The 17,600-nt window shown below is 43.2% G+C and overlaps 1 protein-coding gene across 1 annotated transcript in view; it reads left to right on the top strand.

The window, feature by feature from the left end:
• The window catches only part of TCOF1 (treacle ribosome biogenesis factor 1), a 60,767-nt gene extending 43,639 nt beyond the window's left edge, over positions 1–17,128 (top strand). The window contains 7 exon segments of the mRNA XM_060240314.1: positions 551–863; positions 1,894–1,976; positions 4,332–4,566; positions 5,759–6,226; positions 12,169–12,248; positions 12,852–12,885; positions 16,571–17,128. Coding sequence (XP_060096297.1) covers positions 551–863; positions 1,894–1,976; positions 4,332–4,566; positions 5,759–6,226; positions 12,169–12,248; positions 12,852–12,881 — 1,209 coding nt within the window. The 3' untranslated portion in view covers positions 12,882–12,885; positions 16,571–17,128.
• The last annotated feature ends 472 nt before the right edge of the window (positions 17,129–17,600 follow it).

Here is a 17,600-nt window from a genome sequence, read left to right as displayed (position 1 = left end):
ACTTAGGCAAGTCCCTCTATCTTTTTAATCGGTGAAGGCCATCCCAAAGAAGATGGCCTTGCAGGCCCTGCGAAACTGTTCAAAGTCAGATCTTCCTGTGATAGTGATATTTGTAGCACAGTTGCCATCAAGGAATATGGGGCTTCACCCACTGCCTAAGTTCTTGTACACATTGGCAAAGCTGCACTTTTTGTCCCTTGGCATTGATTTCCCCCTCACCCACCACTCTGCCCCTTTCATGTTTCTCTCTATAGGGTCAGCAGTGCTAGTCTTCTGTAGCATCTTTCAATTAAAGTCAAATTCCTTTTTTTAAAAAAAATGAATTACTTGGTCTTCAGAAAGCTGGTTATGGCAACACAAATAGTCCTATGGAGTTACATAGCTTTTATTAATTGCTAACAATCCAGAAATGAGAATTTCTTCCTTAGCCCTAATACCACTTGCATTCTAAGAATAGTTATTAACGCCCCCTCCCGCTTTCATTTAATGAGTGTTTTTTCTCTCTTACCCCTTTTCCATCTTATCCCCCCATTCACCCATTTTTTTAAAGCAGGAAGTATCCTCCAGTAAAGCAGCCACTTCTTCAGGGAAGGGTGCACTGGTCAACACTGCAACACCCAATTCTGTTTCTAATAAAAGCCAAGGAAAAATCCCTACCACAACAAAGGGGAAAGTGGAGCTGAGCTCTTCCAAAAAGACCAAGCCATCTCAGAGCCAGACTCTCCTTGCTAAGCCTGCTGGGATTCTAAAACCCAAGGAGAATTCAAGAAGTAGCAGCTCCTCAGATAGTGAGGAGGAGGAGGAAGAGAAGGTGGTAGCAGCAGCAGTAACACCAGCAGCTTCCAAACAGATTCCACAGGCTGGTAAGAGGTTGTTGTTGTTGGGAGGGGCGGGGGGGGGGAGTTGACCCTGGGGAAACTTTCTAGGAGTACCTGAAATCCAACCAATCATATCCATACCAAATGGCATTGCTCATACAGAAGCAGCTTGCACAGAAGAGGAGAGGAATAGCAAGGCATTTGATTGTGGTTTTTAAAAAAAGTTATGTGGCAAAAAAAATTGCTCAAGCTTTCTTAAAAAATCACACCCTTACACCATTAAATGAGAAAGGAAAGAGATTCTGTACATAATCTGTCCCATACCATATATCCCAAAGGCTGAAACTGAGCTTTGAGTATAGGCTTGGGGGCTGAGCCTCAGATCAAATGAACTTTAATTTTACTTGGAATTAGGTGTTAAGAAATATGCTCCTATGAAGTGAAATAGATAAGCATCCACAAGTAGAAGGTACCAGTGACTGAAATAATTTCAGTGGGTGTTCCTTGGCTGCATCATTTTGCCATGTAAGTGAGAAGTTTATGAGAGCAGGAAATAATTTCATAGCCTTTCTCCCCCCCCCCCTCCTTTCTATCTCACAGTAAGATTTCTGTACAACAAGCAAAACTGAAAATTTGCCATTAGGAAAAATGGTATGTGGGCTAAACTAATTTGGCAGGCAAAATGTGGAATCTGTAGAACTTGGCAACTGGCATAATTCTTCTTAGAGGAAATATCTGTCAATGCTAAGAGACGGCAAGAACCACCAGTTAGAAGAATCAAGGCAGTACTAGGACCAAGGCAACTTAGTCTTGACAGTGGTCTGCCTCTCCCTTGCTTCCTAATACCATACCTATTAAGCCAACTGCCCACCTAAGGGGGGAAATGGAGTTCTGTAGCACAGTGAAAGCCATCTCTGCAATTGTCCTTAGGCAGATTTGTATTGGGAGTCCTTGACTCTTAATGGCAGAACTGAGCCTGGCAGCATTGGTGGTGAAAAATCCCCCAGGTTCTTTGGCTTCTCCTGATCTTTGCAATAATGCAAGAATGTCAAAGGGTGGTTCTTGTCGTTAGCAGGTATAGCACAAAAACAAGGAACCTCAGAAGAGGCAGACAGCTCATCTGAAGAGGCTAGTGATGAAGAGCTGGAGCCTTCACAGGTACTGCTCCCTGACTTAAATATTATGCTTTGAGAAAACAGTCTTAGCAGTCTCTCCCTAGAGCTGTTGGATGTGTGTCTTTCCTACCCAGTTCGTGTGCTTAGCATCAAGGATTTATTTTTTTGAATGGATGGTAGCACTACTAGGTTCTCCTTAACAATATAGTGCTAGCCTTGCACGATTGGTTACAACTGCATTGTTAACATCTGTCAAGTGTGGATTCTAGAAGCTGGCTCCTGTCTCATTACCACTTGTGGGCCTGTGGGGGAGTCAGTTCACATAGATCTAGCTTGCTTCACAGAAGCAGCCTCAGCTCCAAAAGAGCTAATAATGGCCACATCACAATATTGCTAGGAGCAGGTGTTTAAAGCACTTGTTTGTAAACACAACAAATACAAATGTGATAACAGTACAGCTGGAGGCAGGTAAATGAGGAGCTCCCTTTATCCAGCCCTGTTGCAACCTGTCAGACTAATACCCTGTGTGACAAAGTGTTTAGAGTATTGGACTAAGAGCTGGAAGAGCCAGGTTCAGATCCCCTCTCTGTCATGGGAGCCTGCTGACTGACCTTGAGCGCACATAGCCCAACCTACCTCACAGGGTTGTTGTGAAGATAAAGTGGAGGAGAGGAAAATTGTTTCTTTTAACCCACTGATGTGAATTTTAAAAACCTATACCTTATCTTAGTGGCTGCTTCACAACAAATTAGTGCTTATCTATTTTTGTTTTTTATGTTATTGTTGGAATCATTTCGATTCCTGATGCCCTGGGTTTGCACTGTTGTCCCTCTTTCCCCTATTTGCTTTAACTCCATTGCCATATTTTTTTAAAAAAAAAAATCAGAACAATGGGCACCTTTTATTGTAGGAGTGTTTGCGGAGCATGACATACACTGCAGAAGTTTTGGGGGAAGTTATTTATTTTTATGAATCTTTGTATAAATGAAAAATATTTTTATGATGCATAGGAGAGTTAAATGAGTTAAGGATAAATGGATTATGTGTGTGTTGCATATTTTATACGAAAATGGCTGTAGAAACTTTGAGTTATTAAAGTGAGCTTGCATCAGATATAGTTATTAATTGTACCTCCTTCTACAGTTCACAAAATGACAGGCATTCTCCATAGCTAGTGGCTGCACTTGCCTGACCTTCTGTTAACCTGCTGAACCCAAACGAAGGGCAGACCAGGCAGATCCTGCTGTGCAGTGAAATGGTTAAACAAGGGGAGCTGTGTTATACATACAGCAGCAGTTTTTATTTGTAATTTAAGCTCTGTCTAAGCTATAAACGACTTTATAAGCAATAATGTACGCACCATACATCTGTGACATATTAGGCTTGCATGCAAGCCTGAGAGCGCACTAATGGTCAGCAACCTCTCCTGTGTATGCTTAACGGAGAGAGAACAGAGAAGCAAATTTACTGCTTATGCCATAAACCCATAAAACACTTGCATAAATGCAGTGTTCCCCTATAGGAAGAATGTAAATGTTTGGCTGCCTTTCTCCAGCTGTGCTGCTGTCAACCTATGGGCAGATTCCATGCTGCTGCCCACAAAAGAGCACGGTTGGTTGCCTTCACAAACTGCCAGGAGCCAGAAAACTCAGCCGTGTGGTTTACATGGGTTCATATATCCACAAGCTTCCTTCAGATCATAACCAGAATGTAGCAATTAGATAGCAGCACTAGGACACTTGACCTTCCCCTCGGAGGCAGATTTAACGACGGTGCGATAGAGCCTGAGTCACAGGAGAATGAGGGCTGCTTCTAGTGTTTCCCGGAATTATACCCCCCACACACTTGTCAGATTCCCACATTCCACAGAAATTGGTAACCTGCCCTGCCAACTCCTTGCACATGTCTTTCCTGCCACCACCATCATCAGTTGTTTGTAGAAATGCATAAAATAGATGAACAGAGGTGTGCTTTGCCATTGCCTGCCTCTGTGTAGCAACTCTCATCATCCTTGGTGGTCTCTCGTCTGAAGACTGACTAGGGCGGACCTGGCTTAGTTTCTGAGATCTGACAAGATTGGGCTAGCCTGGCCCATCCAGTCAAGGTGCATAAAATATACTAGGCAACTAAAAGAGGTAAATTGGTTCTTGTCCCTAGGTTAACCGTCACTGCTTCATGGCTTGTTAAAGGTTAGAGTAACAAACTGAAGAACCTTATTCCTTTTGGCTTACCTGTCAGCTCTGCTCTGAGTAAACAAGGCCTTGAGGAGCTGTCTGGTTAAAATGTCTCTTTTAAAATTCTTTTTTGAAATAACATTTCTTTGTATTTCTCGAAAAGCAAAGATGGCCTAGCTTGGAAATAATCTCCTTTTAACCTTGTATGCATGCCCTCTCTGTAGTCTCTCTTAACAGGTTTTCCGGGTCTTCTCAAAACCCCAACAGTCACTGCTCAGAAGAGTGTTGCAACTAAGCCAACCAAACAGGGCTCTGGGAAAGCAGCATCCACTACTGGCACTCCTGCAGTCAATGCTCTTGCAAAGTCTTCAGAGAAAGTAGGCCCTGTTGATAGCTCTTCAAGTGACAGCAGTGACTCTGATTCAGATGCCGAGGAAACACCCGCTGGGCCAAAGTCAGGTTAGTCTTGGAGAGGAAGTTCTTAGACTATGCTGGAGAAAAGAGGAATGGTAGAGTTGTTCAGTAACTGCATTATGTGGACATATGTGAAGTGAGGCCTTGGCCTGTAAAATAACAGGAAATAATTCTCTACTTCTTGCTAAAAGCTGGAGAAATATGACCTGCAGGAAACTCATATTGAATTGGATTCCCTGTTGGTTGTATTGCTGTACTTGGAGAGTATTGATTCATCTGGTAAAATAAGATGAGGGCTGAAGCTTCCTATGATCTGCTTTCAGTTGATGCTTGACATTTAGCTGAAAGGACACCCACACTGTGGAATATTTTAAGATATACTGCGATCAACAAGGCATTTTTCTTCGCTTCTGAGGACTGGATCAGAAGCATGGGCTAAATAATATATTTGTACTCTTATGTTTGAAGGCTAAGGAAAAACTGTCAGTAATTCCAAAAACTGCAGCACAACAATTGGATAAATTACTTAGGAATGGTGAAGTTTTTTTAACTTAATTTTTTAAAGGCTTCTTAAGTACTTTCTAAGGATGGTTAACATCTGACTTCTGACAAAAGTATAGAAAAGTTGATGATGCAGGATCTTGCTCCCCTGCAGAGAACTGACTGTGTGAAATCAAGGAATGGAAAGCTACAGAACATGGGGGAGTGTAATGCCTACACACAAAATCACTTCCTCTCCCATCACAACTCCCTCATCAAACAGCATTGCTTTAGGACATCCCCCAGCTTGCAGTGTTCGCTATGTGCAGTGCACCCCACCCTGTGTTACAAGTGCACAACTAAAGCACACGTTTTCATAGCTTGCTTTAAAATGCCATGTCATCCAACAGCAGCCCATGGCGCAACCCACAGAGCGGTCATATGCCTGCACTGGTGTAGGAGAGCAGCATGCAATTTCAAAGAGCTTGTGGGCTTTGGCATACTAAGCGCACCTCCAACACCCTCCCCCTTCAGCGCAGGAAAGAAATCTTGCTTGCCGTTTCTGCATACATAATTCTAGCCTTTTTTACATGCTGATCATAAGCTTTGTTACTAATTCAGTGCATGAGATGATTTACCTGTGAACTGTGCTGTTTAAGAGTAGGAGTTGGAGGCGTCAGAGAGGCATATGTATCTCAATAGCTGCTTGGGCGGTAAAGAAAGTTTGAGTCATCTTATTTCAATTTATTTCTTACAGAGACTGGAGCCATGCCGTGTTCTGCAGTGGAAGCTGTGGTGGCTAAGATGAGCAAGGGTGCCACCATGGGGAAAATTGGATTAGAGAGCATTGCTTCTAAGGCCTCTCTGGCCAAGTCTCGGAAGGATGGCAAAGCCAAAGGAAATGCAGCTGTACAGTTGCCACTCCTCACCCCTCACTCTGAGAGTGTAGATAAGGGTGTTAGCCAGGCCCTGGGTGACACACACGCCACCCCTGCTGTGGCAGTCAGCACTCCCCAAAAAGTAAAGCCATCAAATGCTGCTGGAGTCACAGAGAAGCAGAAGAAGAAACAGAAACTGGCAGCTGGAGATACTGACCTTGAGGAACCAAAAAGAAAAAAGCAGAAAGGGCAGACTAGCTCAGAGGTGGTGAAGAAAAAGAAGAAATCCAAGTCTTCAATCAGCGCAAAGTCACTAAAGAAAAAAGATGGCAAGGGGAAAAAATCCAGTAAGAGCAAGAGCATTTCTCTCTAACACTCACTCATATGAACTCCATGCGGAATTTCCCCCCCCCCCCCGCTGTTTTTCTTCATTCAGCACACTCTGCTGCCCCCAGGTGGGCTTGTGTGTCATTGCTTACTACCAACAAGACTTAATCCTCCTTTTGTGTTGGTGATCCAAGCAAAGCCTATGAGCTTTCTGTCTGCTTTGTATCTTAATTGAACTCTGGGAAAGAGTTTCTGGCCTGCTGTTCCAGCCCTTGCCTTAGTGTTCTGCTTGAGTATACCCTTTGGGAGTCCAAAACTTGAAATAAGTACCAGAGGAAAGTGGAACAGAGTTGCTCCCCATGCTGCAGTGAGCCATCTCCCCTTCCTGTTTTATTGGGTGCTTTTCTGCTTTGCTAGAGATCCCTTGATACCCCGATCTCTAATTCCATTTGTTGCATTAATAAATCTGTTAAAGCTCCCAAAGAGAAGCAGACCAGGAGGTGGCCTTGTCCACTGTCCTCAGCCTCACTCTGCTGTTCTGTCATCTACTCCATCGTCTGCAGTCAGTTTCTCCCAAGCATGAAGTCTGACTCTGCCTCAGCTTCCCTGGTGTCTCCTGTTCTTTTCTGTCTCATTTCTCGGTCACTGCCTGGACTTTCCCTGCTATGCCTGACTCTGTTCCCCTCATGAGGTTCTCTTCAGTAACTTGAAGGAGAGCTGTCACTTCCTTCCCTTCCTTCTGTACCTCTTATGCCAGTCTGGGGCACGTTTTCATGTTTCTTGGATAACCTGTTTTAGTGGGTCCTTTTCATTTGTGGTGGTGTGCACAACGGCAGCCAGATTAATTATGCCCATATAAATTGACCTTGTAAAACAACACCACACCCATTTCTAGTATGATTGCATATTCATGATGTGTTCACACAGTCACTGCTAATGCTCCTTGCGGACTAGGGCTAGAGAAAAGAAGAAATGTGAGCAAGTAGCAGGATGAATAGCCCAGATTAGCCTGATCTCATCATAGTTTGGAAGCTAAACAGGGTTGGTCATGGTTCATATTTGGATGGGAGATCCCAAAGAAGCCTGGGGTTGCTCTGCAAAGGCAGGCAGTGGCAAGCCACTTCTGCTTATCTCTTACCTTGAAAACCTCATGAGGAGTTTTTGGTTGCAACCTGATGGCACTAAATTATTAGTATTTACAGCAGGATGCTTGGGAAATGTCATTTTCTTTCACTGGGTTCTGACTTGAAATGGAGGCAATCTTTACAGTATCATATATGGCATATATCCACAGCCATCATAGATTGAATAAGGAAAGCATGCTTAAGTTACAAAGGGCTGCTGGGTTTTGTTGCATTAAGCATTAATTGGGCAAGTCATGAATATCTCTGTAGATTACTCAGGGGCTTTAAGGCTGAGAGCTGCTGTTTAACAGAGCGAGCGAGCTGCTGGACTGCTGTTCATCATTCTCCATTTTGAAAGAGCAGATCTCGCTCTCCTACGCTGTACATTGTTCTTCCTGGTACACTTCTGCAAAGAGTCCTCTCTTGCAGTGCCAGCTCATATAGTGAAAGGAAGTCACAGCCATCTTCCAACAAAAGATGAGAGGGGAAAATAGAATGGGAGGAAGAGGGAGCAGGAGGGGGGTTTCTGCTGGAACTGTGTAGCCATTGTCAAATAAATATGCGCAGCAGAAAGAATCTGGTTCTGGCAAATGTAACACCCCCAAATCAGTTTTTTGTAAATTTATACTACTTTCCCTGTGTGCAAGCTTCTGACATTGCTTCTTTTGTTGCTGCTAGCAAGCATAGGGTTACATTAATCTAGAAAATGAAAAAAAGAAGTCATGTGTGAATAATAGAATGTCTGCCCTTGCTTTCAATCTTAGTGCATCAGTCATGTAGTGAAAGCCTGCAGTTGGTCATGAACACACGAAACTGCCTTTTAGTGGATCAAACCCTTGGTCCATCAAAGTCAGTATTGTCTACTCAGACTGGCAGCAGCTCTCCAAGGTCTCAGTCAAAGGTCTTTCACATCGCTTACTGCCAGATCTTTTAACTGGAGATACCAGGGACTGAACTTGGGACCTTCTGCATGCGAAGCAGATGCTCTGCCGCTGAGTCAGAGCCCCTCACAGTCCTTTAATTGACTGGAACACTGTTGAATCCAGTTGTGGGGAGAAGCCATAGACTAGGGGCCTTGAACTACTGTAGTGTGTTCCTCAAGGGTAAGGCCATCAACAGTACATGGAATGCCCTAATTTAGTGAGGAAAATAACTTCCAAATAACTTCTGCTTCTAGTGGAACTGTTATATAGTCTATGATCTGTTTTACAGGATCTGTTTCAGGGCAGCTTCATATGTTGTTCAACTCGGTCTCCTTATGTGGGTATTAATCAGCCTGTCGTCACCCGCTACTCGTTTTGTATTTGGGTCTTAGATCCATTGACTTGTTCAGAGGAACAGCAAGAGAGAGCTGACAGTGGAGCAGTCCTGGCTGGAACCTTATAGCCTAGTAGAGTCAGGGCAGCTATTGACTCCCAATGCAGCCTACATTTTCACAAGGGACTCTTTAAGTGCTCTGTGCTCATATTGTTCACTATCTTGGTCAAGACTGTTTCTCACATTTCAAAGGATTTCTGGAAGTTTTCCTTGCTTCTGATACATTTCCTCTCCCCCCCCCCCCCAAAAAAAAAAATCTGATCATTTTTTGGATTGAAATCTATGGGAAATTCAAGGGTTAGTCAGAGAGAGCTTCACTTCTTTGGTGTTTTGTTTTGCTCCATTTCTCCCCCTGTTGTCTATTGACTGCAAACGGGTTGGGGTGGGGGGGGTTTCTTTAAGGCTCCATAGGTATGCGCTTCTGTAAAGAATTTCTTGGTTACAGAAGTGCATTGCTATAGGATCTTAAAGAAATCTGCCCCCCCCCCCCGTTTTTGCTATCTACACACAATTGGGGGGGGGGCATCAAGGAATTCAGGAAAAATGAGAGACAATATGATGTAGTGGTTAAGAGCAACAGACTGTAATCTGGAGAACCAGATTCAATTTCAGTCTCTTCCATGTGAAGCCAGGTGGGTAAACTTGGGTCAGTCACAGTTCTTTCTGAACTCTTTCAGCCCAGAAAACAAGTATAGCTCACCAGTTGCCACCTAGTGTATATTGCTAAAAGAACTAGAACTTTAGGCTGCCAGACAATCTCCTGGCTATATGATGATTATTATCCAAGAAAAATACTCCTGTGCTACAAAATGAGGGGTGCAGGGTTTTTTTTAAAAAAAGCCTTTCAATAGCACCCCTTTCTATGGTGAGAAGTATTCAGTGTTTTGGCACCTAGTTAAGATTTTTTCACCTTTCTGTACCATAGAAACCTCTTCAAAATTGGGCTTTTTATTCTGAAAATATCCCCCCCCCCAATTTTCACATTGCAAAAGGCTAGTTTTGAAGGGAAATGTGTTTTTAGATAGATGGACTACACTTCCTAGGAACCCTGACTCTCACATTTGTGGAACTGAATATGTACTGTAGAAAGGTAATTGCCCCTTTTGTTGTCTGCATGCCCACTGGAGAAATAGGGTTGGATCTTGCAGTAAATCTCAACTGATGAAAGGGATTTCAGTCAGTGGAACAGGATTTCCTTGCTTCTGCATGCCCACTGCAGCCCAAAATGATCCCCGAAGTTTTATTCCTGGGGGACAGGTGATCCCCAAAATGGTATGAAGGAAAAGACAGAAGTCTTCTGTAGAAATACAAAATCAGCTGAAATCTCTCCCCTTAGCTGAAATTTACTGCAGTATCCAAACCATAGAGGGGAGCATTGCCTCTTTAATTCTTAGGTTCTGCTCCTCTGAGAGCCAGCTGTGGTGTAGTGGTTAAGTGCATAGACTCTAATTTGGGGAAACTAGGTTTGATTCCCCACGCCTCCTCATGAAACCAGCTGAGTGACTTTGGGTCAGTCACAGCTTTCCCAAAGCCCTCTCAGCCCCACCTATCTCACAGGGTGTCTGTTGTGGGGAAAGGAAGAGAAGATGATCGAAAGCTACTCCAAGACTCCATCGGTTAGTGAAGAACCGGGTATAAAACCAGCTCTTCTTTGATGTTCAGTAGATAATCTGAGTGAAATTCCCAGATTAAAGCCTGTTCCGGGTGTGTCCCAAATAGGAATTATTCATTCTGCGTATACCTATTTTATATGGCATTCTGCTGCTGTTTCCTTAGCTGTTGCTTCCTCACTTCAAATTTTTTGTGTAGTTACATAACTTATCCTTCTTTGTAGTCAGTTAAAGATCTTACACTGGCAAGATCTTACCCTGTTATGTCTCCTCTGGTTTCCTTTTCTCCCAGCATACATTATTCCCTTAAACTTGCTTTGAGGGTGTTCTTGAATGGTACTTCCTCTGCCCGCTTTCCCTGACTCAGTCTTCACAGAAGTTGGGTCTCACTTCCGTATGTATTTGCTTGTCTTCAGTTAGACAGTTGCTACTTGAAGCCCTCAGTAGAACTTCAGCATTCCTTGTATGCAACCTCTTTCCCTGTTTGCTGAATTTATAGCATTTCCTTTAGGTGGCATATACATGGTAAGTAGATTTGTTCTCTTGATCGTTATCATGAGCGATTGTCTGAACATAACCATGATAGCAGACTGGAGAGCCAGTTTGGTGTAGTGGTTAAGTGTGCGGACTCTTATCTGGCAGAACCGGGTTTGATTCCCCACTCCACTTGCACCTGCTGGAATGGCCTTGGGTCAGCCATAGCTCTGGCAGAGGTTGTCCTTGAAAGGGCAGCTGCTGTGAGAGCCTTCTCCAGCCCCACCCACCTCACAGGGTGTCTGTTGTGGGGGAGGAAGGTAAAGGAGATTGTGAGCCGCTCTGAGACTCTTCGGAATGGAGGGCGGGATATAAATCCAATATCTTCTTCTTCAGACTGCTGCTGCAGCTCATTCTGCAAACTTCCTTACTTGTACTGCCACCTTTAGGAAGGCTTCAAACTTACCTTGTCTGAATTTGCCTCCTACCCCATAAAAAAGTCCGCCGTGAAAATGTTGTGAAAGCAACATCACTCCGGAGTCAGAAACGACTGGTGTTTGCACAGGGGACTATCTTTACCTTTTTTTAAAAAAGAGAGAACGGACATGCATCTATTCCAAATATGGTGGGAGACTTCAAAATGTGTTTTGAGACATTTGTTTTCAGACTCAAGAATGTGCTTTAAAATCCCACCTTACTCAGAATATCTCTGTCTTTGCCTTTAGTTGGCCTGATTCTGCCTTTGCGGCTCATTAGCTGTCTCCTTAGAGGGCCACTTGCTTGTTTCAGAATGTGAGAACGCTGCCTTTCTAAGGTTTCCATTTCCCGGAACATTTTCTATTTTAATTACCCATTTCTAATGTGCTGCCCCTGGAGGATTAGTATGACATATTGGCCACTGACTTCGTATCCAGGTTTCCTTTTCTCTGCTGTTTAAGAGGTTAGGTTTTTTTTTTAATATTCTGCCTAGACAAGTAGTCTAAGGCTTCTCATGCAACAGGAGTACATTAAGAAGCAGACCAGAAATGTAGCAAGTCCCTTGCAGGGAGACCCATCTCAGGCCTTTGGGGCTGAGAAGAGGACCTTGTGAATTTCCTCTGATTGAGGCCATGTACAAACCACTTATTTCTTCCAATCTCTGAGGTAAATAGATTTAATGAAATCACCACACAACTCACTATTACATCTCTATTAACTTTGAAGAGATCTTTTACTGAAAGTTCCATAATAGGTGAATGGGTTATGATTATAATTTAGAACAATCCATATCAGTTAAGTCTCCCGTGCATTTGTTGCTTCTCAGCTAGGAAAGTTCTGCATTTACAGTCTTTAAACGTTGGGAGATTGTAGCAGTAATTTGGAAGGGGTGCGGAATATAGTTCTGATCTAATGTAATCTCTTTTTCACATGCCATTTTTTTCTCCATGGTGTTTTCAGAGAAAAGGAAGAACAAAATGCCTTCTTCTGTTACTTCTGATGGGTCACTTCTGTTGAAGAAGAAGAAGAAGAAAAAGAAGGTAAGAGAACCTTCAGAAAAGCTTTCCTGATGGGTAGATATATCTTTGACTGATCAGTGTGTTGCAGGACAGATCCTGTGTAGCATGAGAAGAGGCTAATTTTTTTGCCTGTGCCCTCCTAGATCCCAGGGAACAGCTTGTGGGGCAAAGTGTGGTGGAGATGGGGAATCAGTAAAAGTCATACCCCACTCCCTTTTTGGCTGGTGGGAGAGTACCTACTATGGCCTATGACTTTTACAATAGTACTGACTGACTCCAGTAACACAGACTGTTTCTCAGTGCCAAGTCCAACGTTGATTTGGCTAACTGTTTGTGTCATCAAGTAACCTTCAGTTCTAGTTCAGTATCTAGCATGCAAAAGTTGTTGCATTGATTTCACAGCATAGCGTGCAGTATTTCTTTTACAGAAAAGATGGTGTGTGAGAGAGAGGCAGGAGAGAAATGGTTATGTGGGTGGTTAGGAAGAACTGGAAGGACCTATTTCACCATCTGAAATTGAGTCTGTGTTCTGTCTGATGATGGAACGAGCCAGGGATGTCAGAGACAGTGCCAATTCTTGTTCAGTTTTTTTTTTAATCAAAGTAACTTCCTCTTTTTTAATAGAAAACTAGTGATCTTGAAGGAGCAGAGTGAGCAAGTAAGTATCATTGAGCATTCTGAATGCTAATTATTTCATGTTCAGTTTGGCAAATTAAATCCTATTTCTTCTTTCCCTCGCTAGAAACGGATGCTTAAGGGGGGGGGGGGGAATTGTTGAACAGATGGGCAAGGTCCCCTCCCCCTTCACGAAACCCTTGCATTTTGTATCTTAGGATGTCTTTTTCCTCTTCAGAACTAATGTGCCATGCTGGTATCAGCTCCTTTTAAAAATCTGTGCCCAGGCTCCCTCTTGTTCCCACCTTCCAGTGCAAGTCAACCAAGCCTTTTGCTTGTTATCTTTCCATGTGTGGAAAGTTCTGTAGCAAGTTTTGGAAGCTGACTGCTTTAGAGTTGAGCTTGAGGCTGCAGTTGGACTTAAAACACAAAAAGCTTTTGAGCCATTCCTTTGTCTAACTCAGAGGTTCCCAAACTTATTTGGCCTAATGCCCCCTTTTCAGAAAAAAAAATTACTCAGTGCCCCCCTGGAAATCTACCTTCAAGAAGTGGACTAAAAGATGCAGTGACATATGTGCGCACAGGGTAAATAAACAAAGATGTTGTAAAGAAGACACTTTGTAGCTTGAAATTCTAAAATTATTTTATAAAATCAACCATAGTAACATTTGTATACACAGAGAATTTTTGAAATGTCTTTATAATTATTATCCCATCCTCCCTTCAAGTGGGTTCAGGGCAGGTAACAGCAATTGAAATATAGTATACAATGCATCACTTCCATCATACAGAACCATGCAACAAAACCAGTGAAGATAAAATATGCATGTAGCAGTAAACAGGAAAAGCAACAGGCAGTCTGAGTTCAATTCACCAATTAGTTCTGGCTTGCAAAATGTTGTGGTCAGTTAAGTCCTACTTCTCAGTCTTGCTCATCCACTTCTCTTTCAAATAGATTCAGTTCCAACAAACTGGCAGCCCTGCAGTCTCCAACTTGAAAATTTATACACACAGAAAATTAAGATAACAAAGGATGATATTAAAATAAAAATAGGGTATAATGGAGAATCGATCCATGGGTATCTGGGGCTCTGGGAGGGCTGTTTTTTGAGCTAGAGGCACCAAATGTTCAGCATAGCATCCAGTGCCACTACTCAAAACACCAAGTTTCAAAACAGTTGGACCAGGGGGTCCATTTCTATGAGGCCCCAAAGAAGGAGCCACTTTCCTTCATTGTTTCAAATGGAAGGAAGGCATTTAAACAGTGTGCAGTCACTTTACATGTGATTGCCGGAACTTCTTTCAGAGTTCAATTGTGCTTGTCACAACCGTGCTCCTGGCTCCACCCTAAGGTCTCCTGGCTCTACCCCCAAAATCTCCAGATATTTCTTGAGTCAGACTTGGGAACCCAACCCCCCACATGAATAGTTGGGAAAAAGCCACCTTTGCAATTTCTTTAATTTTGAAATCATTACTTACCATCAGCAGTGCAGAAATTAGAGTAGTATTTGAAGCAGCAGCTGTTTATATCTGTTTATCTCAGTCAGCTCCATGGGAAGTAAGGTCAGAGCGTGGGAAACATGAAGTAATGAATGAAGCAGGCAGCCAGCAGTGGGCTCCTGGCTTCAGGCAATTCAGGAAACACTTAACTGCTTCCAGAATGACATGAAAGAATAAGGAAGTTTCTTTGAAGAGGCTTTACTACTATGGAGATAGAGAGAGGCTTCTTTGATGTAATGCCAGTTGGTCATTGCTTAGTTTTTTAATGACTGTGTAATAGCTACAGGATTGGGTTGGGAGGGCAGACTAGATTGCCATAGTGCTCCATCCACAAGTTGCAGAAGCCTCCTGTCAAGAAATTGAGCATTTCATCAACCATGTGTGTGTTTGTCTGCATCATTATCTGAAAAATGACAGTACCCAAGTTCTAAGTGTTTGTGTGGGTTGCTATCAGCTTAAGTAAGCCTAGAGACCATGTTCTTAATGGCAAACACTTGTAAAATAGTAAACACCTGTGAACTGTCAATTCCAACTGACAGGAGGCCATCTAGTTTGATAGGAGAAGATCTAGATGGGCCCAGCTAAATTGGTTGTTTTGTGCCAGTGATTGGTTGCACAATTCTAGCACTTTGTCAGCCAGTGAGGGATATAAGTTGATTAGTAAAATATCCAAACTCAAGAAGAGGAGTAGAAGATCAGTGCTGGCGCTAGAGGTTCCGCCGCCCTAGGCATGCTCCTCCTGTGTGCTCCTAAGGGGGGATATTCTTCACACACCGGTGATCACATCATCGTGCCAGCCAGCAAGCCAGCCCTGGCCGGCGCACACAAGTGCTACCGCACTGCCACTTTTCTTCACAGGGCAAATGTTGTCTGTGCTTGTCAGAGGCTTCAAAGGAAGCCTCTGAAGAGTGTCCCATTATTGCTGCGCGCTACTTTTGGGTTGAAAGTGGCTGGGCGGGCAGCACCTTCCCATTGCACTCATCAGCTCTGACTAGTGCAATGGGAAGGTGCTGCTGCTCAGCCGCTTTCAACCTGAAAGCAGCAGGCAGAGGTAAAATGGGACTCTTTTTGGAGGCTTCCTTGAAAGCCTCGGACAAGCACAGGCAACATTTGCCCTGCGAAGAAAAGCAGCAGCACAGTAGCGCCGCCGGGGCTCTCAGCATGCCTGCTGGCTGGCGAGATAGTGCCACATGGGAAGGGGGAGTAAGGGGGCACCCTAGGCGGTCACCTACCCTGCCTACTCCCACGTGCTACCCCTGCAGAAGACACTCTAGTTGCTGGGGCATTGCAGTTGGCTAAAATCAACAGAAGCAACCACCTGGTAACCAGAGGACTGTAAGAAGCTTGATGCTCTGCAGAAAACCTTGTGAGGAGAAAGCTGCAGGTTGGAACTCTTCAGAGAAGTTTGTGCAATTGCCTCAGTGTTTCCACTGTCGTGACTTGAACTGTATTGCTGAGAGAGGAACTGAAAGCAACCTTGAGAAGCTGCTAGCAGTAGCAAGTATTGGCTAGGATAGCTAGTAAGGTTTTTTGTTTATGTGTTCCTTGTTGGTCTGTACACCTCTATTTTTTTATTCAGTCTTGTAAATAAACTACATCCTTCTTATATTTTATGTGGGAGGAGTTCTGGTCCTCATTACTAGTCTAATTGGGTGAATTTGCACTAAGTAGCAGAGAAAAAGGAACCTTCTATTTTTGCTAACGGGAATTTTTCTCTAAATTAGAAATTCTGGATACCTACCAGAAACGTGATGCTTTGACACCTTCCACCCTCTTCTCTTCTTCCTTTATGCTTCCACCACCCCCTTATTTTATTCACTGCCCCCCCCCCAATTGCACCCAAGGCTACTACCGCCTCCCTGGATTGTTCCAGCACCCCCCAGGGGGCAGTGTCACCCACTTTGGGAAACACTGGTCTAACTCTTCCTGCTGCAGTGGGAGCTGGATACTTTCAGAGTAACTGTGTGCTACTCTTAGTGGTCAATTTAGAAAAGTTGAATGGAGGGTCTTAAAAGCCTTACTGGGATCTTGTTCTTGCAGGGTAAGTTGGGAAGCTATAAGAGGATCTGGTTTCTTGGCTTTTGGACTGTTGGCAGCAGTAAGGATAACAACTGCTTTTTTATTTTAGATAGGCATGGGTGGTAATTGCAGCTCTTCCCAACACAGGTCACTTGCTGTTACAATCTTGTATGGAATTTTAATAACACTTGTTTTTTTTCTCTCTGCAGTCACTTGCCATGAGAAGTGAAATGAATATATACTGGGAAATTTTCAACAGAAAGGAGCAGTATGCTTATATATATTTTTAAACTGAAAGAGGACAAATGTCAAAGGTTGAATTAAATCCTAATTTATAACTATTTTTAACTGTGACACTTAGAACTAGCAACGGCCCTAGATGGGAGCTTGGGGATACCCTGGTGACATTGCTGAGGAGAGGGATCAGATGCTTGTAACTAAAGTGGGCTTTAGAGAACAAGAAGTCTGCTGTGATGACAGAATCTTCAATGCAGTCAGTTTCTTTCTCACACTCTCTGCCTCCTCTGTTGCTTCTATTCCAGTCCTTAAAGAGATATATTTTTAAGAATGTCATTGGTCTTTGTGCTACTCACTTTCCAGTCAACAAAAGTAATTTTAACTTTTAAGGATGTTCTCTGTGCTCTATAGTCTTCTTTTCTGGACTTGTGTGCAAAATGTACAAAACTTTGTTGTCCCTAGGTTGGCTTTTGTTTTGTCTTTTTTTTTTATAGAACACAATAAAACATTTTGATTGGAAAAAAAGAAAATGTGCCAGTTCATTACAAGTTCAGTGAACAAATCTCTCAGTCACAACTAAACTTCTTTGAAGAATTTTAGTCAGTTGCACACCTCAGCTGTATACCGTGCACTTGATCAGCATGTGTTTGTTCCCAGCACTCTTGCTTGTATGTGTCCTTTCTAAAAGATTGAAATCCATTGTGAAGCCTGGAAGGAAGGGACTTGAGATGACTGAGGATTTGGAGCTGTGCCTTATATTGGTGCATGCCCCTCCTAGTAGCTCCAGCTCTCAACCAACACTACGTCTCTCTTTTCCCTTAGAAGTAATTCTCCTGTTCCTTCACTTCTCTCTGCTAACCAAGTCCTTGCCAAAATACTTAATTTCTGTTTGTTTGTTTTTTTTTAAAAAATCCCATCATAGTCTGTATTAAAGGGGGGGAGTTGTGCCAAGGTAACCCCCTCCCCAAAAAAGTTGGGATTCTGCAATTTATCTGAGTTTCT

The sequence above is a fragment of the Heteronotia binoei genome, chromosome 5, assembly GCF_032191835.1.
Source record: "Heteronotia binoei isolate CCM8104 ecotype False Entrance Well chromosome 5, APGP_CSIRO_Hbin_v1, whole genome shotgun sequence".
Classification (NCBI taxonomy): Eukaryota; Metazoa; Chordata; class Lepidosauria; order Squamata; family Gekkonidae; genus Heteronotia; species Heteronotia binoei.
The sequence above is the reverse complement of the archived record's forward strand: the minus strand, read 5'-3'. Positions and strand labels throughout refer to the sequence as shown.